This window comes from Coptis chinensis, chromosome 2, assembly GCF_015680905.1.
Source record: "Coptis chinensis isolate HL-2020 chromosome 2, ASM1568090v1, whole genome shotgun sequence".
NCBI classification, from domain to species: domain Eukaryota; kingdom Viridiplantae; phylum Streptophyta; class Magnoliopsida; order Ranunculales; family Ranunculaceae; genus Coptis; species Coptis chinensis.
Window position 1 is genome coordinate 19579646 of NC_141457.1, and position 25892 is coordinate 19605537.

Consider the following 25892-nt stretch of genomic DNA (forward strand, 5'->3'; position numbering starts at 1 on the left):
CACATTTAATTTAAAGAACTCAGGTGGGGGCGGTTTCCATTGGGCAGGGAGAGTTAAGTTATGATATGTACTTTCCTTATGTTGGTTTGTAGCCTGCAGAAGCTGGATTGAACCTTTACTAAATTTGGTCGGGAGGTATGCTGTGTGCATTCCTTTTGATTAATCCGGGTTTCTTAGTGCCACATGCCCACATATGCCTTGAAATTTTCACTTCTGAATCTAATTTTCTGATCCACATTATTCCAAGAGGATTTGGCCTTAGTTAGCGCCAATAAGCTACTTTTACATCTGGACTTACTTTGTTAGTATACATGGAAACTGATACCTTCCGGGCCAGTATCGTTGTCGTAGAAGCACAAGCTCATAGATTGTTCACTGTCTGCCTATCGCCTAGACATACATAATCCTGAATTCCTGATGTTGTAGTTACATGAATACAACTTTAAAGAGAAACTCCTACCGATTGGCCATCTAAAATTGCATCTGAAACCACTATCTTTAACCAAATTGTCAAAGCGCTTTCTCATCACAATCGAATTTCTATTTTTCACTATAAGAGCATTCTTAATGCAAGCCACTCTTATTCACCTCCACGTCAGCTCTATTTCTCTTCTTTTCCACCGTTTTGGTGAAAAGCAAGGTGAGGCTGCCCAATACAAATGTGACTATTATTCTAGGACGGGATGTTTGATTCCGTCTGAATGTAAAAATTGAAAAAACGCACCAGGCGGAATGAAACATCCCATCTGAAATTAAAAAAAAAAAAAAAATTGAAAAAAAGTCGAAAAAACATGCGAGAAGAAACATTCCGTCTGAAAAAAAAACCGATTTTTTTAAAAAAAACACACGAGACGGAATAAAACATCCCGTCCGAAGTTCCCAACTCAACTACTATCTCGGTTGAAGGTTTCACTCTCGTTTTCACTTGAGAAAATAGTCACTTTTGCACTGGGCAAAGGTTTTTGACCATTTGGAAGTGAATATTGTCACATCCCCTTGATATTCATCTACATTGGAAATGCTCTAAGTTCTTTGGCAAAGTTATAATTAGAACTCGGGAATGGGTCGGACCTAGCAAACTTATTGGATATCTTTCTGAACTCAACAATTACCATCTCTACAACAACACAAAAGCAAGAAAAAGATAATTGAATCAAGGGTATTTTTTACTTAACACCCCAAATGTTGACCCCACTTTTGCGATAATCTCCCATTATGGAAATCAATACTGATTGCCCCCCATTTTAGAGTTAATTTTCCATATTGACAATTTTGCCCTTACATCAAATTTGTAAAAACCCCCCATACGTCTTTGAAAAAAAAAAATTGCGAGGGACGCCGCACTACTTGTGCTGCACCCTTCTGTACTGCTGCCATTATCACCCCACTATCTCCGACCAGCACTTACTTGTCGCTGCTTTCACCACCGTCGAATCCCACCACCACCATTTTTCACCATCACCTACTTGCTTCCACCAACCCTCCACCACCGTCGACTTCCACCAGTCCTACAACACCTTCTCTCCCCACCATAGATTGCAGCACCACCATCTCCTTCGATCTCCTCCACCACCACCACCACCATATAGCTACCTGCACCGTCTCTTTCCTTCGCCTCCACCAGTGAAACATTCTCCACCAATCCGCTAGCACCATCTCACCACCACTAACCGACATAACCTTCACCTTCTCAATAATTTTCCCCACCGTTCTCAGAACAGTCAATTAACTCCTCCACCAATCTCTAACCGCACCACCAATTCAAATTGCCTCACAACCCCACAACTTCCATCACCAGTTGCCTTCCATCACCAGCAAAAAAAAAAAAAAAAAAACTAACGCTTCCAACCACCACCCGAGATTGTTCGATAGGTTTTGGTTGTTCGACGGGATTTGAATTTTGGGTTTGGTCTGTTTTAATTTGGGATTTGTTGAGTTGTCTGTGAGTTTTTTTTTTTTTCCGAATTTTCCTTTTATTGAATATTTTTTAATTTGTTTCGAGTTTTTGTTAATTTTTTTTTTCAATTTTCTGAATTTTTTGAGTTTTTGGATTTTATTTTATTTTAATTTTTTTTCGAATTTTTGGATTTTTAAAAAATGTATGTTAAAAATAGATATTTTTACAAATTTGACATAAGAATAAAATTGTGAATATGGAAAATTAACTGTGAAATGGAGACAATCATTAATGATTTCCAGAATGAAAGATTATCACAAGAATGGAATCAACTTTTTGGAGTGTTAATTAAAAAATACCCTTGAATCAATTTCGTCACCCTTTTGTCTTTCGAAATAAACATCATTTAGCGTTGCACTCGCTGCAAAAAAGATATCTCGTGCCCATTTTTATGTGGCTTTCGACCAAAAAAAAAACCTAAACTGAATAATACTCCAGTCTTAGACCTACTTGTCAGTCTTAGACCTACTTGTCATCCTTGGGCCTGCCTTACTCATTGGTAATTTGGTAGATAAATTAAAGTGAGAAGTCAAGTCAGATCCAAGTCCCGACTAAATTCTTGTGCAGGCTACTTTGTTTTGATCGAACACACAATAATCACATATGCATAAAAACCAATGGGTGAACTAGTATTACCTCCAATTATTGGAGCTAATTAGGATTTCTCTCCACTAGATAGTCAATTAGAGTTTCTTTCTCCAAATACACAAAAAAAATACGGTCAATCTAATTTGATTTTTTTTTTTTTTTGTGTATTTAGAGAGAAGATCTTAATTTCCCATCTAGTAGAGAGAAATCCTAATTGGCTCATTTAGTGGGGATAAAATTGGTTAACCCCTTAATAAAATTGTAAATGATTACCAAAAAAAAACTGGTATGCATAAACTCTTAGGACATGTAGTTAGTTCTGTCTAATCTTTGGAGTCGGTGTTACTCTGCCTACCATGCATCTGCTGTTGCGTTCTCACCAATTTATAGGTAGCTTTCCGCAACCTCATCCGTGACAGAGTCGCCTACATAACTGAGGTAATGGCAAATGGTTATGAGATTCTCCTCTTTAAAATTATATACCTGCCCTACTATGTAATTGTTAGGTCTGCTTTACTTTGTATTGATTCTGTTTTATAAAGTTGGCATTTCCAGCAAGTTAAAGTACATTATGGACTTATGGTGATCATTATCAATGTAATAGATGTCTTATAACTGCGCCATTTAGCATTTTGACATAACATTATCTTTGTATCCTCATCCTGTCTTAGATTTGAAGAGCACATATGTATACCTGCGTGGCCTAGATATATACGTGGAAAAGAGCACGAACTTTTAACTAAATTAATCCCTGAGCCTACTTATGTATCCATTGAATACTAATACTTTGAGCTTTTAGCGTTGTAATATAGTAATACTAGTATATGCCCGTGCCTGAAAGGCACTCATCTCCTTGGTTTAGTGATTTGTCCACAATAGATAGTATTTAAAATGTCTAATAATTAATTGAGATAAAATTCACTTAGCATGATGGTTACCAAGCGAGCGTCATATTCTTTAGTTGTTTTTAACTTATTAAACTTGATAATAATGATGAGAACGAAAAATAAATAAATTAAACTTGATAATAATGATGAGAACGAAAAATAAATAAATTAAACTTGATAATAATGATGAGAACGAAATGAAAAATAAATAAAAAAAAAAAAATGCTTGCAGCAAGTATCGAATCCACGACCATACACTGACGGAACACTGCTGATGTAACCGGGTTGCGAACACTGCTAATACGATATAAAACTGACTTAACTAATTAAAAACAGTTGAAACACGTATCTCGAGGTTGGTCATCACATTTCAGCCATCTAATTGTATCAAAAATCAATCTGGACTGTTGTTTGTCTTAGGCTAAATGTAATTTTGTCCTTTAGTGTGAAAAAAATTCTTAGCTTATTATATAGATAGATTGGTAGCATTATTATATACTTTGCACTTGCATTGCCATACTTTTCTTCTAAAAATAACAACTACTTTGCATTCAATACTATTTCCTGATACACTTGCACAGTGTGTGTGTTCAATCATTTATAGAACCCCTCTTCCTCTGTTGTGAAACGTGGAAGATCCCTTTATTAGGGATGTAGAAAACTTTTCTTTTCCAAAAGCAATCTCCATTGAATAGCCGAAGAGCAAGCGTGCCTGAGTTACATAATTAGTTGAAGCTTTTAGTACTCATCTGCATCCACTGCCAGCCCAAAAATCTTTGTAAATGTTTCTTTTCTCAGGACGGTAGAGATATCAACAATCTTGGAATTTTATACTAATGAAGAAATCAGATATATAATATGCGACTTGCAATTATAGTTAATTGCAAACATGAACTTACATAATTCGCTTGGCCGTTAATTATAATTATTTAATGCCTCAGGTGGTAAAGCCCCGGGCCCTGCCATTGTAAAAGGGCATGGATGCCACTGTGCCAGAAAATGAAACAGTTATGTTAGCCGCGCCTCAAAACTTTTCTCTAGCTAATTTTTCCATACATGTTTCATTTTCGCATAACGATCTGCTAGCTTTTGCATGGAAGTACGGGCTCGGCATTGCCATCAATAGTACCACTTGGGAGGCGCCTTCCTAAAAATAACACCTCCAGTCAAATGGGACCCCGCCCCCCAACGGTGCCTTGGGGATCATTGCCTTGCAAATGAAGCAGTTTATAGTCCTTGCCTTGTCCTAGTGCTATGGTTAATAGGCTTCCATCCTCATAGGAATTTGCTTAAATTCATGCTTCGTATTATTTATTCGCACAATTGAACGTTAGCTTGAAGGAGACATGTAAGTTTGTAACTATGCGAGCTAAGTATGGAACAAAAGTATATGATAACATTGATGGGAAAATGATACCAATCAATCTCCACTAAGATAGCTTAAATATGAACACTCTAAATTCCAATCGAAAAATCTAAGTTTTCACTACAACCAACAACCACAAATCGCAAACACACAAGAGCTTCTAGCTCAATTGGTTGTGTAGTTGTGTACCCCTCTTCTCATGGGAGAGGTTGCAAATTCGAATCCCACCGAGCATTGTTACGATGGGTGAAATTCCGAATCGGGAGCGTGCGCCCCATAGGCTAGACATATTAGGTAGTGCTAATGTTATGCATTCTGGAGATTTCTGATATGCAAGACTAGGGGGCGTGCGCCCCTTCTCCAAGACAAATTAGGAGGCATCCGAGTGATTAATCCAATTGCTAATCCATCTTTACATGTTGGGTTAACTAGTATTACCCACCCCCAACTAGATTGCGAATTAGGGCGGTCAACTTGGTTTAACCGTTAAATTTCAAGTCAAGCAACTGAAAATAACATAAATGCCCTTATTTTTTTTTTAAAAAAAAATGCTCAATTTAATTAGGTGAAAGCATTTGTGTCATTTTTAATTGTTTGATTTGAAATTTAATGGTCAAACCAAGTTGACCGTGTGTTTAGAGAGAGACCCTAATTGGCCATCTAGTGCAGGAGAAATCCTAATTGGCTCATCTAGTGGGGGAGGGGGGATAACACTAGTTTACATATTTGATTCAAGGCTCTCCATTTGGAGCATAACAACTGATTCTGAATTTAATTTTTCTTCATGGTACAATTTGTGTAAATCTATTTTGGCCGACCATTCAACATTTCCTTAATAAAATGAGTGTAGAAGCATATTTAAAGGAAAAATTGTATTGCCTTTAGTACTACAAATCTTTTTATTAAATAATACATCAATAATAGCATAATGAGACACATAACTTAGCAAGCTAAAGGTTGATTTCAATCACTTTCACAAGCTTTCCTCCGTTCAAGTATTCAACAGTACCTCACAGCACATACTACAATTATGGAGTGAAAAGCTAACTACTATTACAAAAGCATTAAAGTGCCATTTCTACCAATCTCTTCGTGGACACCCCCAATAAAAGGAAGTAAAAATTATTCTTGGTTGGAGAAGGTGATTTCCTCAAATCTGTGGATGTTTGAACCTGATGCCGGTCCGGCTTTGGGTTTGCTCCCCAATGGTCATCCACTCAAATCCCCTCATGGCAACAAAAAAAAAAATGATTTTCCTCAAGTTAATCTTAGTACTAGGGACTATAAATCCTATAGGCGTACAGCCACTTTTCCTAATTAATTGGCTCTAATATCAACTAAATTGGGAAATTATGAAATGTATGGTATGAGATAAATTAGGCCAATACCTCTATAGAAGCTAAGTAAGAGAAGAATGTTACAGAATTATGAAATGTATACTTTTTTTTATGGATCCTTAAGGGATTAGGGAGTAGAATTATAGATATATGTAGCAGTAGATCATAGGATATGATTCCAAAACAAACACGATTGCTAATTATGTAATAAGATAATAAATTACTGTGATATGATGAAACTGAAAAATCTGATTTTTATTTTAGGGGAGTAGAGATGAATGAAGTTATGAAACTTGTTCTCAGTCATGGATTGTATTCATTTTTTATCTCCTCCGGTTTCATTGTAGAACATAAAAGTGATGTGACGTGGTTACTATGGTAAAAGTTCTACAAGGGAGTGGTATATACCGATATACCATATAATGTTGTAATTGGTCTCTCGTAGATGTTATACAAGGTTAAGAAACCAATTCAAAACCATCCATGATAAATAGGAAATCTATACCATGAACTCAAAAGTAGTGGAAAGTTAGAGAAGGCTAAAAGCACTCTCAATCAATCCTATTTGATCTAGACTTTTCAAAAAGTCACACATCCCATTCAGAAAAGAAAAAAAATAGAGAATCAAAAGAAGCATGTAATGAATCCTCCAAAATACATATCCTTTTTACTAGTATATAAGCAGCCTCTCCGATTGCTCTACGTTCTGTCGGATGAGAAGTGCTAGTTAAGCTTCTCAAAATATCATCAACACCAAGATTCTCTCAAAATCCAAGATCGAACAACCTACAAAACCCTCATCTAGACCTATCTTTCACATGGATCAAATCAAGAAAGAAAAGCTTCAAGCTATGAACAAGTACAAGAAAAATCAGTTTCTTAACAACCTCCTCTTTTGTTCTTTCATAGCACTAGCATGTATTCTATTTTGTTCTAGCCCTCTTTGGTTGCCTCCTCTGTTTTCTTTCATGAAGATCTTTCTCTTTGTGCATCTCCCTAGTATGAGAACTTACATGCTCAATCCCAAGTGCTTGTTTATAATTTGCAACATCATTGTTGTGTTTCTCATTGGGGAGTCCAAGCTGGTGGCCTCAAAGGCATCTCCGGTCACTGAAATTTATAACGAGTACGTAAATAGGAGTGTAAGTCTTCATAAACTCCCTACTCTTGGAGAGAAGCAAGACAAGGGGATCAAAATGGATGTATTTGAGAATGGATATAATGTTAAGAAGGTGAATGAATTAAACAATGAAGAGTATGAAGGAGAAAAGGGAGGAGGAGAAGATCTCCCTGCTGAGGAATTGCACAAAAGGGTTGAAGATTTCATTGCAAGGGTCAACAAACAAAGGAGGCTTGAAGCTAGATCACTACTTTGTACTAATGAGTAAAAACTAAAAAAAAAACTAAAAACACAAGAACAAACTAAAAAAAATGTAAAACAAAATTTGGGTAGACTCTAGAGGTAGAATAAAATAATTTTAGTAGTCTAACATTTTTAACAAACTTATAATTAAGCTAACAGAAAACTCTCTGTTTGTTGAGTGCAAATATCTTTGTAGAGAGAAGTTCTTGTTATGAAATCTCCTTACTGGTTCAGAACTTCTGTGATCTATTTGCTATCAAATCATCTTAACCATATTGAATATACTCTATGCAATATATCTGTGGTTGATAGCAAGATCATTTTTTTGTCAAAAAAAAACATAGCAGGACTCTAGCATGTCATTCGGGACACAAACGGATTTTGCACCTTATTAAACAGAAAAATAGACAGCAGACCCCCTTTGTTTTCATAACCTATATACACAAACATACTCATGGGCATGCGTATACATGGTCACCATTCATTTAAAAAGATGTAGCATTCGACCGCTTAATTTTTTGTTGCTTAACCGTCTAAATTGCAATTGGTAACAACATTCAGTAAAAGTAGCTCCATAAATAACATTCAAAAGCAATTACTAGCTATTTGTGATATTGTGGTCCTATAAAGTCTAAGGGGGTGTTTGGATCCTATTTATTTATTACTAATAAATGTTTATTAGTGAAAAATCGTTTTTTAAAAAAACAAATGCGTTTGGATTCTATTTTTCTAAAAAATAGTTTTTCTCCCAAAAAAACATTTATTGGTCCAAAAAAAGTGTTTTATGATAATTAGGTAAAACTTGTTTTTTAGACAAAAAAACTATTTTTTGCGGGGTTTTCACTTTTGGCGCTAAAGGCAAATTCACTACCCGGATGTATTAGGCTATATGTCGAAATATTTTGAGAAATATCGTGTGAAATTTGTTGGTTTGTTAAAAACAGTTTTTAGAAAAACTTACAACCAAACATGTTTATTCAAAAACTGTTTTTGGAATAAATAGTTTTTCAGAAAAATATTTTTTAAGAAAAAATGATTTTTTGGAAAAATAAAAAATGAGATCCAAACAACCACTAAAATTTTAAAGGGTTTTTTTTACTTAACCCCCAAAAACTATGTAACATTTTGACTTCACCCTCCATTTTCAAAGTCATTTGACTTAGAGCAAGTCCAATTAGGTGTTATATGGACGGCTAAAGGCCATATAGCACCCCAAAAACCAAAATGTTATTCCAATGGGGCTGCTAGAAAGCTCTTAAATTTGGCTGGTTTGATAAACCCAACCAAATTTGTGGTCTTGTCTAGCAGCTGCCATAATAAGTTTCGGGAGACAGGGCAACACAGCTTTTGCCGCCGTTCGTCCAAAAAAATTTCAACTTAAGTTACAAACTAATAGACGGATGGCAGAAATTGTGTCATTCGTATCATTTAGCACTTCAAACATACAAAAGAGTGATTTAGATAAAATTCAAGTTTTGGTCTGCCATATTTGGCCGGGTAAGGTAAAAACCCTAAAAATTCTATGCGGCAAGGGTTTAGTAGCTCTTTTTAGCAGCCCTCTATAAAGGTTATATTTCGTCTAACCTTACTATAGTGTGTAATTTGGGGGAGATGGATTGGTTAACTGGGTTTGACCGAGTTCGTATGGACGAACGCGCCCACGATTAAGTTTTCTTTCGGGCGGGGACTTGAATTAGGTCAGATGTAGTTCCTCATCCTCTTTATATAGGCAAGATGTCTGCACCTCATGCTCTCTTGCTTCAGGTCAGATCCAGTTCTTCAGGTCACTTATGAGTATGAAGAATCAATGAGCTGTGTGCCTGAAGCTTCGGTCTTGATGGCTGGCATAAAGGCTTACATTACGAGCCGTTGTGAAGTGAGAGGAGTGAGTGCTTGGGAGGTTACTTCATGGTGAGATCGTCTACTCGACTCGAGTCACTTTGAAGCGAGCTCACAGGTCGAGGATGTGAGATTGGTTGGTAGTGATAGCGCTCTGGGTGCGAGTTGAATAAGTTGCTTGCCTGAGTAGAGTCACTATGAAGCGAGCTTTAAGGATGAGGATACTAGGTTGGTTGGTAGCTCTGTATATGTTGGACACGTGTGTAATATTCATTGGGTGTGAATATTACTCCCTCACACAGCCCCATCTTAGTAGGTCGCTCTTTGCGAAGGAGCGATCTGTTGAGAGAGAACGATAACACGTGTTAAACACAATTGAGGATGTGAATCGTTTCTTGCATGAGTAGCAACCGACCTATCTTTTTAGATCGTCTAAACAGTGAATGGCGACCTAACATGAGTCTTAAGTAGCACGTGGATGGCACTGTGGTACGACTGTTTTGAAAGGTTGCCGTTGAACTGCCTCATTTTGTGCGGAGACGTGGCATGTTAGGGCTAAATGAAATGATTACGTTTCTTTTGGGAAACGAACCGGTGGCTTGCATTATACTCCTAGAGAACTGAATGGTTCGTCACTTTGCATCCTACTGAAAAATGAGAGCGTAAGGTTAGTTTATCTTCTTTGCCATTTTTTGCTTTGCGATCTTTTTTCTTTGCTGCTTTTTCTGTTGGTTTGTGAGGTCCTTGGTATTTGTTGCTTGTTGGTGTTAACTTGTGAAAGGAGAGGAATAATGTCTGACTTAGATGATACTCAATTTGATGAGATTCGAGAAGTTTCATTGAGTGAGGAAGTTGAAGAGGTTGATTCTGAGTGTGGTCGCGGTGGCAAGCAGCTCTGGTACATCATCCTCTAGCGGGTTGCCTCCTAGGGTAGTAGACAAATGTGCTCTGAAAAACTTTTCTGATATGAGGTGTGTATACGATATTCGTTGTAGCAATCTGGAGATTCACGAATTGAGTGAGGACGCTAACATATTTAGTAACGTGTTCGTCCCCCGCGATTATGGTGTGGTTATCTGCGAGGGGCAACTGAGAGTGGGGTTGAGGTTGCCATTTTCTAGGCTGACCTGTGAGTTTTTGAATTTTTGTGAAAAAGCGCCCTGCCAGTTCGTTGGGAACACATGGCGTTTGCTTAGGGTATTTGATCTTTTGAATGCGAGTGGAGAATATAACATAGGTGTTGTGGATATCGCTGAGCATTTTGTTATGAAATGATCTAACGCTAACAACTTTAGCTTACAGACTTTGACTGGAAAGTCTAGCGTTCTGGATGGGGTTAGTAATGAACCCTGGGAGAAGAAGCCGTTTTTGATAGTTGGGAATTATTGCACCTCTGGGTTTAGTGTGGAGACTAGGGTTTGTAATTTTACTGGTATGTAGTAGGTTGTTTGGTTGAACCTTGCCTCTGATTTGTATATTGATAAATATGTGTTATAACGAACTGACCTTTGACTTTCTTATGTTGCAGAGGTCGCTATTGTCAGAAAGAAGGGACGTAGTATGATAGAGAAGTTTGCTTGTCTGAGTTGTGCTGAGAAGCGAGAGAAATTGCCTGAAGTTGCCAGCTATTTCGTTGAAAGAGGAGGACGTGGGATCAGGGCGAAGAGGAGGGAACAAAAGAAGAGGTCAAAGGGTGAAGACCTTGTGAGGCTTTCTAGTGATCAAAGCATGAATTGTGAAGATAGAAGGATAGTAAGTAGGGAACAGAGGAAGAAAAATGGTGGTGGGTTAGTGCGACCTAGTGGAGGTGCCGGTTGTAGCGGGAAGCGACATGAAGTGGATAGGTTTGCTGCTGGTGGAAGGGGGAAGGTATAGGAGAGCTTCCCCATTGATGCGGAGGACATCTCTTTCGTTCCTCGTGAGCAAAAGAGTTCCATGAAGAGGAAGGCTGATGATCCTGTTTCTAGGGCAGCGAAGGTTGCTAGAGCGGCTGAGGTCGTCCTTGGTGGCAGTTTTAGTGTTGCTAGTGGGGAGTGAAGTGGTGGGAAGACAGTGATAAGAGCCCAAAACTGTAGTTTTAACCCTATAACAGTCATACTTTTAGACCAATTATGTGAGTAATAATTAAGAGTTAATACTGATTACGTGTTTTTATGCATTTCAGGCTTCAAAGTCCATTATGTGCAAAAATGTGCCACTTTAGCGAGATAAAGGAGCAAAGGTCGGTTGCTAAGGAGTTTTGTGATTAAAGGCCAAGATTCAAGAAGACAAAGCCTTTCAAAAGCCCGGTTAAAAGCTGAAAAGTCAACGCAGGCAGAAACAACACTCAAAGACAGCAGAACTTCCGAAGGCCGTATCTTTGGACTCAGACCTCGGAATTGGGCCTACCTTATGTCAAAACGACTGGCTCAGAAAGATATTTCCAATGGTCTAAGCCTTGACCCAATCAGAGGAGCAAAAGTGGACGAAAAGTCTGTTGAAGCCAACTGCAGCTGAAGAGGCCTTTTTGGACTGAAAGAATTGGGTTTTGGGCCTGATTCTCTGGCCCAAAACATGGCTCCAAGCCCATGAACGATTTTTGGATATGGACATATAAAAACAAAAGCTTAGCTCTTTGTTAATGGTAGCTAGTTAGACCTAAAACAATAGATAATTCTAGATCTAGTTTTCATTAGATAAAATTAAGTTTAGTTTAAATTCAATTCTTGTTTTAGATTAAAATCTTAGAATCATTGTTCTTCATTAGTATTGATAAATAAAATAGCTAGTTTGTTAATTTTGATTTTTGTCATTTCAATTTATAGATCTAATTTTAATTCTTGTTGAGTATCATTTCTGAGTTGTTAAATTAGATTGAAGTATTGTTAGTTAAATTAGCCAAGTAGAATTTTGGTATGATGTTTAGTTTTAAATCAATGGGAAATGATAGTGGTATGAATCAAGGCTAAACTTCCATTAGAAGGGTTGAAGAAGCCTTGATGACGCTTGATCTTTGTTAAACTTAGAAATCGTCGTGATAATTATTCCACTCTAGAAACGATTAATTCACCATGAGAATGGGTTTAATCGCTCACATGCTAGTTATGAATTGGTAGAAATGCCATGTATAATTAGGGATTAGAATTACTATTTTGATATGTTAAGCATTCAATTTGGATCACGACGAGTCTTTGTTAGTAGGATTAAGTCGAGTTAAGGTGGATTCAATTCCCTTTAATTCTTTATCTAAATTCAAACCCTTAGCATTCTCTCTTTTCGTTATTCGTAACTTGTTAATTTAATTCACCTCGTAGTATATAATTCCCCTCGTAAACCTCTCATTAGACTTAAGACCGATTAGTTAACCATGAAATCATTCCATGCTAGAGAACTAGGAGTGGAACAAATTTGTTACTCCACTCTATTTCGATAGAATTGAGAGTAGAAAACTTGATAAATATAGACTCGTAATAAGTTTTAGTTTACTTACGTTTTGAGTTTCATCGTTCATTTCGTAGGTAAACTATCATTTTTATGTTTTATCAAATGGCGCCGCTGCCATCTTAGTTTCACTTTAGAATTGTTTTCATAGTATAATTAGTCATTTTTAAGTCCCATTAAACCCACCCACCCTTGTTTGATTCATACTGTGGTTGTCCGTTTCAGCATTGAAAAGTTCCGCGAAAAATTACACTAAGCGCGACCCGCGCCCAAACGGAGCGCACCTGCACCCAAACGCCTGGAACCTTGGGCGCGACCCACCCCCATATCGAGCGCGACCCGCCCTAAAACACTGTAACTTGAAGTTACACGGAGCGCGACCGCGTCCAAAGTGAGCGCACCCGTGCCCTAAGCTAAATTTTTCCGGATTTCTACAGGTTTGTTTCGAACTCCGATTTTTAAGTTTTTCAGTGTTCTAATTTGTTATATACACTGAACATGCGTAAACAAGACGCTATTCATAAGCGAAGCAAGGACGCAATCAGGTATTCCTTTCTTCCACACCTCGCATCTCCAGTTAGAGGTTTATATTAATATATCAAGATTGTTTGGAGTGTTGTCGTGTTTAGACTTAGACTTGCATGAGATTAAGGTCTGGTCGGAGAAAAACACCGAACATAATTAACTGTCAACGTCAACAAACAAATCTATCGAGTATACCAATCACTACACCTCTAGCTACTATCCCACCAACCACACCTGACATAATGGCTGAAGAAAGAGAGACTCCTCTCTCCGACTTTTACAAAGCCTTGAGCGATAGCCCTAAATCTTGCATCGTTCTAGCAGACCCAGTGGGGGATTTTCGAATTCCCCCAAACATATTTAATTTGTTACCCGTTTTCCATGGTTTAGACCATGAAAAACCTTACCAACACATGCGTAGGATTGAACGAGTCCTTACAAGATTCCATCATCCTACGGTTGGTGCGGAACAAATTAAACTGAGGGTATTTCCCTTCACCTTAGCCGATAAGGCAGCGTCTTGGTTAACTGCCCAAGCGCCTAACTCTGTGGACTCGTGGGTTAAACTTGTTCAGTTGTTTATGGAACATTTTTACCCACCCCTAAAGACGGATGAGATGCTTTCCAAGATTCATTTTTTCCGACAGAATCCTCATGAATCATTTTCTGAGGCGTGGAATTGTTTCACCGATCTGCTTATAGAGTGTCCACACCATAACCTAGCAAAAGACACGTTAGTTCGTGCCTTTTTCAAAGGATTTCAACATCACCATAAAGAAGTCATTGACATAATGAATGGGGGTAGTTTCCTAAGTAAAGGAGCCTCGGAGGCTTACAAATTTTTAGAAGATCAAACTAAACGCCAATAATAATTGGGGGTAGTGATGATATCCCCCACTCTTCTAGTTCTTCTTCAGCGATTTAAGGCTGCGGTATGTTTGAGATGAAATCCGATCCGAACTTAAAAATTTAATCGAATCTCTAACTAAAAGGTTGAGGCTATTTCGTTCAACAAAAGCCTATCCCCGTCATGAATGTCAACTCCAACCCATGTAATTTCTGTTTGAGTCCTGAGCACCCTGACTCCTATTGTCCTCTCGCCTATGAACAACAACAATTAGAGTAAGATAATGTTTGCTCCATTAATAGCTATCCTATTCCTAATGCCCCATGGAGACAACATCCCAACTTTAGTTGGCGAAACAATTAACAAGTTACACCTCCAGGGTTTAATAACCAAAATGTTAGGCAAGCAAACAACTATAACCAAGCTCCACCAAGGCAAGGACAAGGACAAGGTCAAGAAAATTATAATAATTATAACAACCAAGCGCAACCACGACAAGGTCTAGCACAAGGTCAGGGTAATTATAATAGTTATAATACCAATAGAGGTATCGTTCCGGTTAACAGTAGTAACTATCACAACCCACCCATAAATAATCAACGTGAGATACTTCCAGTCGCACCACCGGTGACTACTACACCTACACAACCGGATCGTATCGACGCCTTTATACAGGTTACCCAACAACTTTTCCAATCAATAACTCAATCAAACCAACAGATCTTACAATCCATAAATCAGGGCATACAACAGTTAGCCCAAGAGAAAGCCCAACCAAAAGGCATGTTTCCAGGACAAGCGATACCAAACCCTAAAACAGCAAACACAGCCTTTGAGGTAAACGGTAATACTAGTACGGAAACTACAATCGTAGGTGACCTAAATGCCATCACCACTCTCCGTTCTGGAAGAGTGGTTGATAACAAAGTAACTATGCCTATAGTTACCTCATCAATACTTCCTACACCGGATATCAAACTAGATACCGAAATAGAAACTGAAGAGCCTACCACTGTAGAGGTACCAGTTAAACCACAACCTAAGAAACAGAAAGCCAAGGTTACACATCAAGTCGAGCCATACGCTAAATATAGAGCGAAACCACCGTTCTCCTAGAAATTAGCCATGCTAACCGGGGATACAAACTTTGAGGAGATTAGGAGCGTTTTCAAAATCTAACGATAAACCTTCCTTTTCTCGAAGCTATTAAAAAGCTACCTAATCACGCTAAGTTTCTTAAGGAGTTGTGCACTACTAGGAGTAAGACAAACATACCTAAAGACGCCTTTCTAACTGAACAGTTCCCAACTTTATCTGAAATTAATGGAATTGTTAAGTATAAGGACCCTGGTCGTCCTACTATAAAATGCACCTTAGGAGATTCCCACACGACGATCGCTTTATTAGACCTGGGGGCGAGTGTTAACTTACTTCCGTATTATTTGTATAAACAAATAGGTCTACAGGAAATGCAACCTACAAAAATAACGTTGCAGTTAGCGGACAGGTCAATTAAGTATCCTAAGGGTGTAGTGTAAAACGTGCTTGTTAAGGTCTAGGATTTCTACTATCCTGCTGATTTTGTTATCCTCCATACATAAGTCGCTAACGACTCTGTACCGATCATCTTGGGGCGTCCCTTCTTGGCAACTGCCAACGCGCTTATAAATTGCCGCGATGGTAAGATGTCCTTATCTTTTGGCCATCTTACTGTTGAGATAAATATTTTTAAAATGATGAAACAGTTACCAGATTCGTCTATATATGGGGAGGTTAGCATGATCGAGAGCTTAGCTCAAGATTATTTTAATAACACTTTTCCCGAAAACAATATGTACAAATTCCTTTCTTTTGGAACTTCAGATTTTGTAAATGACTCCTACTTAGAGGAAGTCAACACCATCCTTGAGTCCACACCAATTGTAAAACCGCCAGTCGCTCCATATACTGAGTATGAAGACTTGCTACCTAAGCAAGTATTCATTATGCAAGATGAGGACCCTGACGAAACATCTATTGATTTTCCCTCCATCCCAGTGCTTAAACCTCTTCCCCCGGAGTTAAAATATATTCAACTTGATCCGGATGGTAGTCATCCAGTAATTATATCTTCTCTGTTATCTAAGAATGAAGAGACACGTTTAATCCGGGTGATTAGGGAACATCGGTCTGCGATTGGTTGGTCCCTAGCCGACATTAAGGGAATTTACCCTAATGTTTGCACTCATCGTATCCATTTGGATGATAACGCGAAGACTTCTCGCGAACCTCAGCGTCGCTTGAACCCTGCCATGAAAGAAGTGGTTAGGGAAGAAGTCTTACGATTACTCGATGCGGGTATCATATACCCAATCTCTGATAGCGAATGGGTAAGCCCCATTCATGTAGTTCCTAAGAAATCGGGAGATACCATGGTACGTAACGGAAAGGGTGACTATGTTGTCACACAAGGTCCTATGAAATGGAGGATCTGTATTGATTACAGACGTTTAAATGCTATGACACGAAAGGATCACTTTTCTTTACCTTTTATAGATCAAATGCTCGAACGCCTAGCTGGTCATGCTTTTTATTGTTTTCTGGATGGCTACTCAGGCTATTTTTAGATTATTATTGATATTGATGACCAAGAAAAGACTACCTTCACATGTCCCTTTAGAACGTATGCCTATAAACGAATGCCTTTTGGCCTTTGTAATGCTCCCGGTACCTTCAAATGTATGTATGCTTCATATATTTAGTGACATGGTAGAGCGCTTTATGGATGTTTTCATGGATGAAATTTTTATCTATGGAGATTCCTTCACAGACTGTTTGTCTAACCTGTCTAAGGTTTTGACACGGTGTGAAGAAAAGAGCCTCGTTTTAAACTGGGAAAAGTGTCATTTCATGGTGAAAAAGGGCATAGTACTAGGTCACATTGTATTTAGTGATAGCATCAAAGTAGATAAGGCCAAACTAGATAAGATAGCGACTGTACCTAAACCACGGATTGTCCGTGATATTAGAGCCTTTCTAGGCCATGCAGGTTTTTATAGGCGTTTTATTAAAGACTTCTTGAAAATAGCTAAGCCTTTAACTAATCTGCTTTTGAAGGATGCAATCTTTGATTTTAATTTTAACTGTAAGCAGGCTTTTGAAACTTTAAAAGCCACCCTAACCTCTGCACCAATTATACTGCCTCCCGATTGGTTTAAACCTTTCGAACTCATGTGTGATGCTAGTGACTATGCAGTTGGTGCAGTTTTGGGACAAAAACTAGATAATAAGTCCACTGTTATTTATTATGCTAGTAAAACCTTAAACGATGCTCAACGAAATTATTCAACTACCGAAAAAGAATTTTTAGCTGTCATTTATGCTTTAGTTAAGTTTCGTCTTTATTTGGTTGGTTCTAAAACTTTAGTTTACACGGACCATGTAGCCCTTAAGTACCTTCTTGCAAAGAAGGATGCTAAGCAGAGATTAATCCGATGGATCCTTCTCCTGCAAGACTTCACATTAGAAATAAAGGACAAAAGAGGGGTCGAAAACGTAGTTGCAGACCACTTATCTAGACTCACAAACGGCGATAATAGTGATTACGAGTCCATACTGGGACTCCTTTTCCCCGATGAGCATCGTATGCTGCTATTTTTTCAAACACCATGGTATCGACATTGTAAATTATTTAGCGGCTGATGTTATGCCTTATAATTGGTCAAGAAATGAACGTAAAGAAGTTCTTGGCCAGAGTTAAGTTATACTACTGGGATGAGCCCTACCTTTTTAAGTATTGTGCGGATCAGATTATTCGTCGTTGTATTCTCCAGTGGGAATATAATAAAGTTCTATCGTTCTGCCATGACAAAGAGTGTGGTGGCCATTTTAGTGGGATGAAAACAGTCGCTAAAGTTCTTCAATGTGGATTTTATTGGCCTACCCTTTTTAAGGATGCCCAAGTGCATTGCAAGACGTGTATTCGTTGCCAACAACTTGGGCGAATCATGAAGTGTAATATGATGTCGTTAAATCCAATCTTGATAGTAGAAATTTTTGACGTTTGGGGTATTGATTTCATGGGTCCCTTCCCTGTTTCCCACGGTTTCATTTATATTCTAGTTGTCGTGGACTATGTGTCTAAATGGATAGAAGCCATGGCTTGCCGTAGCAATGACCATAAGACAGTTGTATTTTTTTATTAAGGAGTATATTTTCTGTCGGTTTGGCATTCCTAAAGCCATCATTAGTGATGGTGGAACACATTTTTGCAACAGAGTTGTTGCATCCCTAGTGAAAAAGTATGGAGTTACACACAAAGTGGCAACTCCTTATCATCCACAAACTAGCGGACAAGTAGAAGTTTATAATAGGGAAATCAAAAAGATTTTAGAAATAACTGTAAATCCTGATAGGAAAGATCGGGTCGGGAAGCGTCTATCGGATGCCTTATGGGCGTATAGAACTGCTTTCAAAACTCCTATAGGTATGTCTCCCTTTAGACTTGTATTTGGGAAACCATGTCATTTTCCCGTTGAATTAGAGCAGCGTGCTTTGTGGGCTATAAAAAGCCTTAACTTCAATATTGATGAGGCGGGTGTCAAACGCAAGTTGCAATTGAATGAAGTCCTTTTACAGTACCTTTCAATTTAATGGTCAACGGTTAAAATATTTTCACGAACTTCTGTCCCCTGATGTAGAGGAAGTCCTTTTACAGGACGCTGTCTATGAGGATTGACCTTTGTCATTGGTGTACTTCCTTTCACTTCCATATAGTGGTAAGTGCACCATTCAGGTAACTGGGCCCTCCCTATGGAGTGTGTGGCTGTAAGTACCGGATCCTAAGTTCATGTTATATATATATATATATATATATATATATATAAAATAAAAATTCTAAAATTATAGAAATAGCAATCCAACAAGTCTTGGGAATCTGACTTTAAACGACCCACGTTTAAAACAAATTTTGTGTTTAAAAATTTGTTTGGGGGTGGGCAGTCGGTCTTTCCATCCGGATTGCTCAAACCTTCCATTTGTGTTGCTTAGGCCCTTAGTTATAGTTCATTTGGGTTGACGTTATCTAAAACTTAGATTCCCTTCGTTCGCATAACTTACGTCACACATGCACTTTGAGGCGTTTTTCTACCTTCTTATACGTCATCCATGGTTGGAATTGAGTGTTTTATGGATCATTGGATTGGAAATTCTCTACTGATCATTTCCATAACTCATTCGCCAAAATCGGACCAGTAACGAAGCGGCAAAGTGAATTTGAAATTGCACGAAATATCGAAAAATATTCGAAAAATTTGAATTGGGCTTCGGCCCAACTCGCGCGCACTGGCAGCGTACCTGCGCCCCCCTTTGTTTCCACAAACAGTATTGCGGTTCTAATCCCATCACCGCCGTTAACAAAGTTTTCAACCTAAAAAAAAAAAAAAAAAAAAAAAAAAAAAAAAAAAAAAAAAGGAAACCTAACTACACCCACGCCAACCATTTTAATCAAACTGAAATCTTCTCCAAACCATTACCACCACCAACCCCAACAATTTTAAAACTCCAAAAACAGCCACCAATTCAAGCTTCAACCTGCCACCGTACCCACCATTGCCACCACCGTTGTCTTTAGTTGTTTTACATCAAACTCGCCTCCCCCACCGTCTACAAAACCATTGGTTGTTTCAAAAACTTCAATGGTGCTACGACGAAGAATTTTGCCGGAGCACACGTTTGCTGCCGACAGCTTCGCGCCATTTTACGACGCGGAGATGATGATGAGGGATTGGAACGGACTGTGGTACTCGACTGAGGAATTCTATCACTATGATTTGGTAGAACAGTTTTATAAGAAGCGAGAATTGGAGGGGGATATGATTTTCATTAAGGTAGCAGGAACGAGGAGGGAAGTAACGAGACAGTTGTTGGCTAAAAGTTAGGAATTACGCTGAAAAGCAACCTAGAAGCGACCATTCGGGAATCCCAAAGATATCTTTGGAGTTCCCGCTTTGATGAAAGATACCGCCGTGGAGGTGAATACAATCCGAGATCTCATTCGTCCCCCGATCAACCTCGAGAACCAATCAACCGGTCAGAGCTCGGTGGATTGGTAGGAACGCCCCGGGAAAGACAAAGTCAATGATATCGGTCCGCCGCAATGTCCGTGACGTTCTCGGATTTTGCAAACGAATAAGTATAATTTCTGCATCCTCGATTTTATGTTTAATGTGATTAGAGGAGTGGGAAAGAGCTTGGCCTCTTCCGTATTGATCACTAAGATCATGCTCTCCTTTAGAGCTGCGCAAAATCTGCTCCTATTAAGATCAAATTGCATTCTAATGCAAGTATCTATCTGGATTGCATCCAAGAGACTTGCCGTTATGCGAAGCAAATGTGGTTGAGTCGGAGGATGAAAGGGAGGATATGACCTGTCTGGATGACAATGCATTAGATAGTTGTAGTTCTAATTTAGAATGCATGCAAGTGTTGCAAACTGGCTTGCGTTGCGTTTATGGTATTTCAAGATATCCGAGATAGACAGATTGTAGTTCGAAATAAGCAAACGAACCCTCGCATGACGAGACTTGAAATGCTCGAAAGGGGTCAGGACGATATCTTGTCTAACATGGAGACTATCCACCAGCATCACCAAGCCCAGTATGCAGTACTCAGGACTGAGATGGAAGCACAGCGTTTGTTCCGAATAGAGATGCTACGACGCATGCCACCCGTGGAGGATTCTGTTTCAGCCGAGTCTGAGAGGCATGAGCGTCGTCGCCGGAGGACAGATGGCTCAAGCCATTCTCCATCCCAGGACCAATCTCCATCTCAGGGTCCATCTTCATCACATGGCTAGGTGTTCACCATCAGTTTGTGTTCGCTGTTATTTCATTGTTTTTATTGTTTTTTTAGTTGGATTTTAATTCAGTTGTTAAATTTAAATATTAATGTGTTGTTTTATGTTGTTTGGATTTAAATTTTAGTTTTAATATAATTGGTTATTTTTGAATTTTACTTGTTTTTATCATTAATCCCACATTCCCGAATTGTTTGGGGGTGGTAATATTTATACCGAGCATAATTCGTTATATGATCATCTTCTGTAAAGTTGTCTTGGAGTAAAGGTTGTGAATTTGGCCGATATCAGCATATCTATGATTATGTGTGGTGGTAGCATGAAATCTATGAGAGTTTAGAAGTTACTATTCTAAATTCAGTATAAAAGATACTAGGGTTGTTATAAAATCAAAAATATGGTTTGTTTCCGTTTTCGGGTTTGGAAATTTTCTATTTCCGGAAATTGCCTTAAACAATTTGGAAACTTGCCGATTCGTTTTGGAAGCTCAGAATCTATTTAAACTTCCTTCATTCTACACTCACAACCCACACTACACCCCACCATCATCTCTCACCTTTTACTCCAAGCTTTTCCTTCTTTTTCCTCTTAAACTTCTGCTTTAGCACTTACGAGCGCACCTGTGCCCTAGACAATTTCAGAAAGTTTACTCGGGACCGACCCGTGCCTACTTGAGCTTGAGCGACTTCAAACATCTGTAACTCCAAAACCCCGAAGCATCTTCCGCCTGCCGCCTCTGTGAACACAGAAATTTCCAATTTTCTGAGGGTCATTCCAGGATTTTTGGAACTGTTCAAAAGAGTAGTTGAGATGACATCTCCTATAGTCATACCTGAACAGTCTTTCGAAGACGTGTTGGGAACCGAAACCTATGAACATTGGTTCCGACACAGGATCCTGCAGTTAGGATGGTGCTATCTACTGGTAAGTGATGACGATTCATATTCAGCACAGCTTACTGCTTATTTCTACAACCACATTAGATTCTATTGTAATCAAGATGGAGAACAAGAATTCTCCGTCGTAGTCGATGACACGACACTAGAATTCAATAAAAATGTGGTCGCTTTAGTTTTAGGATTACCAATACCTGATCCTGTTCACACATGGGCATATATGACCGATAATGCATACCTTTATGATTATACATATTTCCATGAGTATTATGGGGGAGGGGTATTTCGAGTAATGGACCGTGGGCTTATATAGCATTGCCCTTTGGTAGCATTTCCTAAACGTAGGCACCACCATGTTATTCATCCCGATGAATATTTTGGAGGAATGGCGGTTCATTTCTCGCAAAACAAGATCGGCTGGTGACATTTTCCTCGCTTTTAGGGGGGGACGTCGCCGATATGACATTCCCCGAAGTTTTAGTCGCTAGTCTTAAGAGAGCCCAAAGCATGAGGCATAAGTATCTTCTTATGCCCTGTTTTGGTAAGCCATCATCATCGTGTAGTTGTTTACTTGTATTACGTGCACAATTCACAGATTGGAAAAGGGTTGAAGTCATGAGACCCACCAATTGGGTGGTTCGCTCATTCGCGAATTATGACTTGGCGGGATGGCAGTGCAGCCTCATTTGGTAAGCCCGTACATCCCATCGGACATAATAACACTTAACAAGGCTAGCATTAGTAGATGATAAATGGCGGCAAGCTTGGCAAGTTATAATAGCTTTGGCGGGGATCGCGAATGAACCTCATCTCTTTGACGAGGAGGAGGATGCTTAAAAGCGGGAGATAAGGTAAGTTTTAAGTTTGTATTGTCTGCTTATGTCCCAAGCAATTTAATTCTGTTAACCTCATAATGGGTGGAACTCTTATAGAGTTCGCGTCGAGATTTTTATTTTTCCTATATTAGTATGTTCTAACCTTGTTTTGTAGATGTTCGAATTTCTTTTTGGCTTCCATGGTATTTTTCTACCCTCTTTATTTAAATGCTTTGAGGACAAAACATGCTTCTTTGTTGGGGAGAGCATAGAAACACGTGTAATTAAGGCATCTGTTAGGATATAGATATGTATAACATGCATTTGTTTTCAAGTTAAAAATTTCAAAAAATATAAATAAATAAGTTTTATGCTATACACTTAGGAATATTGGTATTGTTTTCTTTCTATGCTCTTAACAATCTAGAAGTCTCAATGAGCTTTTGCATCGAATAATTGTTAGAAACTTAGGTTAATATGTAGGTAATAATCTTTGCATCTATCTATAAATATATTACATGAGTATCTATGATTATTAGCAGTAAGTTTATGAAATCTAGGCTAGAGTACTTATTCTACAAATCCTGTGAGAATATAGCCTATAGCCTTATATGAGCGAAACATTTGAGAAAGGACACAAGGGAGAAGTAAAATCCGGATAGAGAAATCACACGTCCACTTGCTTGATCACTATGCCATATCCTAAGCAAGAATTTAGGCCCTCTTTGGATCGATATAGCCAGAAATTCAAACCTATGAATTATTTTCCGTTAGTCACCCTCTGAGCCTTTCTTTAGCTTTCCATAAACCACAATTCCTTTACCCTGTTACAAAAACAAAACAAAATAAAAAAAAATTTCAACTTACCCAATCTATAATAAGTCTGAGAATAGAATGAGTGAAGAAAGAAGAAGAGAAAAACCTGTGTAAACAAAAAAATTAGTTAGTTGCTTTAGAAAAAAAAAGAAAAAAAAAAGAAAAAAAAGAAAAAAAAGAAAAGAAGTTTCCATCCAAGGAAAAGAAAAAGAAAAATAGAAATAAATAAAAACTTCAAAAATAGAATAAAAATGAGTCAAAAGCCAAAGAAAAGAAAAAGAAAAATATGGCTAAGGATGGAAACAAAGTATAGAAGCAAAAGAAAATAACAAGGTTTTCTTTAAGTTACATAATATGAAGACTCTATTATCTCAGACTTGTCCTTTTGAATATCCATTTCCTTCCTTCTTAAACCATCTCCTAATCCCCGCAACACCTAATAAAGACCTCTAGCTCAATTAGGAATATGTTAGTGTGATAGTAAGTTGCAGATGTGTTTGATCGACTTCGGCTTCCTTGTTATCATTGAGATTGTAAGGTAAAGTGTGCCCAATCGCATTAACTGGAGTAATAAACTTGAGGAAAAAATCAGAGTGGTTTTAGATCTTGACATTTATGTGAGGACCTACTTAAGGACGCTTATTCGAAGTTTTCAGAAACGAAACCCGCTATGCATTTCATAGTATTACTCATAGTATATACAATTGTATCATAGATGATTGATTATTATGCATATATTAGTTTAGGTTTTTGACTTGGTTATTCTTATTCGTATGCTAGTGAGATGTATAGATAGTTGAGACATGAATGAGAAAACAATAGTTTTATTTCTTAGTCGTTGTAGTATAGATGAAGTTTGTGAGTATCTTCACCGGAAAACTCTCATGAGGCTATAACTCGTCCACTAGGGAATTCCTAGTGGTTTAAGGCCTTGTTGCATATGGTCAATGCAATCGCACTCAGCGAAACAAGAGTAGATAGAACTCCATTTTTTGGTCAATGCTGTTTGGGGGTGGTTTGATAAGAGCCCAAAACTGTAGTTTTAACCCTGTAACAGTCATACTTTTAGACCAATTATGTGAGTAATAATTAAGAGTTAATACTGATTACGTGTTTTTATGCATTTAAGGCTTCAAAGTCCATTATGTGCAAAAATGTACAACTTTAGTGAGATAAAGGAGCAAAGGTCGGTTGCTAAGGAGTTCTGTGATTAAAGGCCAAGATTCAAGAAGACAAAGCCTTTCTAAAGCCCGGTCAAAAGCTGAAAAGTCAACGTGGGCAGAAACAGCACTCAAAGACAATAAAACTTCCAAAGGCCGTATCTTTGGACTCAGACCTCGGAATTGGGCCTACCTTATGTCAAAACGACCGGCTCCGAAAGATCTTTCCAATGGTCCAAGCCTTGACCCAATAAGAGGAGCAGAAGTGGACGAAAAGTCTGTTGAAGCCAACTGTAGCTGAAGAGGACTTTTTAGACTGAAAGAATTGGGTTTTGGGCCTGATTCTCTGGCCCAAAATATGGCTCCAAGCCCATACACGATTTTTGGATCTGGACATATAAAAACAAAAGCTTAGCTCTTTGTTAATGGTAGCTAGTTAGACCTAAAACAATAGATAATTCTAGATCTAGTTTTCATTAGATAAAATTAAGTTTAGTTTAAATTCAATTCTTGTTTTAGATTAAACTCTTAGAATCATTGTTCTTCATTAGTATTGATAAATAAAATAGCTAGTTTGTTAATTTCGATTTTTGTCATTTCAATTTATAGATCTAATTTTAATTCTTGTTGAGTATCATTTCTGAGTTGTTAAATTAGATTGAAGTATTGTTAGTTAAATTAGCCAAGTAGAATTTTGGTATGATGTTTAGTTTTAAATCAATGGGAAATGATAGTGGTATGAATCAAGGCTAAACCTCCATTAGAGGGGTTGAAGAAACCTTGATGACGCTTGATCTTTGTTAAACTTAGAAATTGTCGTGATAATTATTCCACTCTAGAAACGATTAATTCACCATGAGAATGGGTTTAATCGCTCACATGCTAGTTATGAATTGGTAGAAATGCCATGTATAATTAGGGATTAGAATTACTATTTTGATATGTTAAGCATTCAATTTGGATCACGACGAGTCTTTGTTAGTAGGATTAAGTCGAGTTAAGGTGGATTCAATTCCCTTTAATTCTTTATCTAAATTCAAACCCTTAGCATTCTCTCTTTTCGTTATTCGTAACTTGTTAATTTAATTCACCTCGTAGTATAGAACTCCCCTCGTAAACCTCTCATTAGACTTAAGACCGATTAGTTAACCATGAAATCATTCCATGCTAGAGAACTAGGAGTGGAACGAATTTGTTACTCTACTCTATTTCGATAGAATTGAGAGTAGAAAACTTGATAA

At 38.1% G+C, this 25892-nt stretch overlaps 1 protein-coding gene and 1 long non-coding RNA gene across 2 annotated transcripts; both read left to right on the plus strand.

Moving 5' to 3' along the window:
- Positions 1 to 2572: 2572 nt before the first annotated feature.
- Positions 2573 to 4846, plus strand: LOC147515256 (uncharacterized). Its single transcript, XR_015213406.1, has 2 exons — positions 2573 to 2983; positions 4374 to 4846. It is a non-coding gene; the product is annotated as an uncharacterized LOC147515256 (long non-coding RNA).
- Positions 4847 to 6668: 1822 nt separating this feature from the next.
- LOC147515257 (uncharacterized) lies at positions 6669 to 7736 on the plus strand. Its single transcript, XM_086594461.1, has one exon. It carries the CDS (start codon positions 6954 to 6956, stop codon positions 7521 to 7523), a length of 570 nt encoding a protein of 189 aa, XP_086450587.1. The 5' UTR covers positions 6669 to 6953; the 3' UTR covers positions 7524 to 7736.
- Positions 7737 to 25892: the final 18156 nt, after the last annotated feature.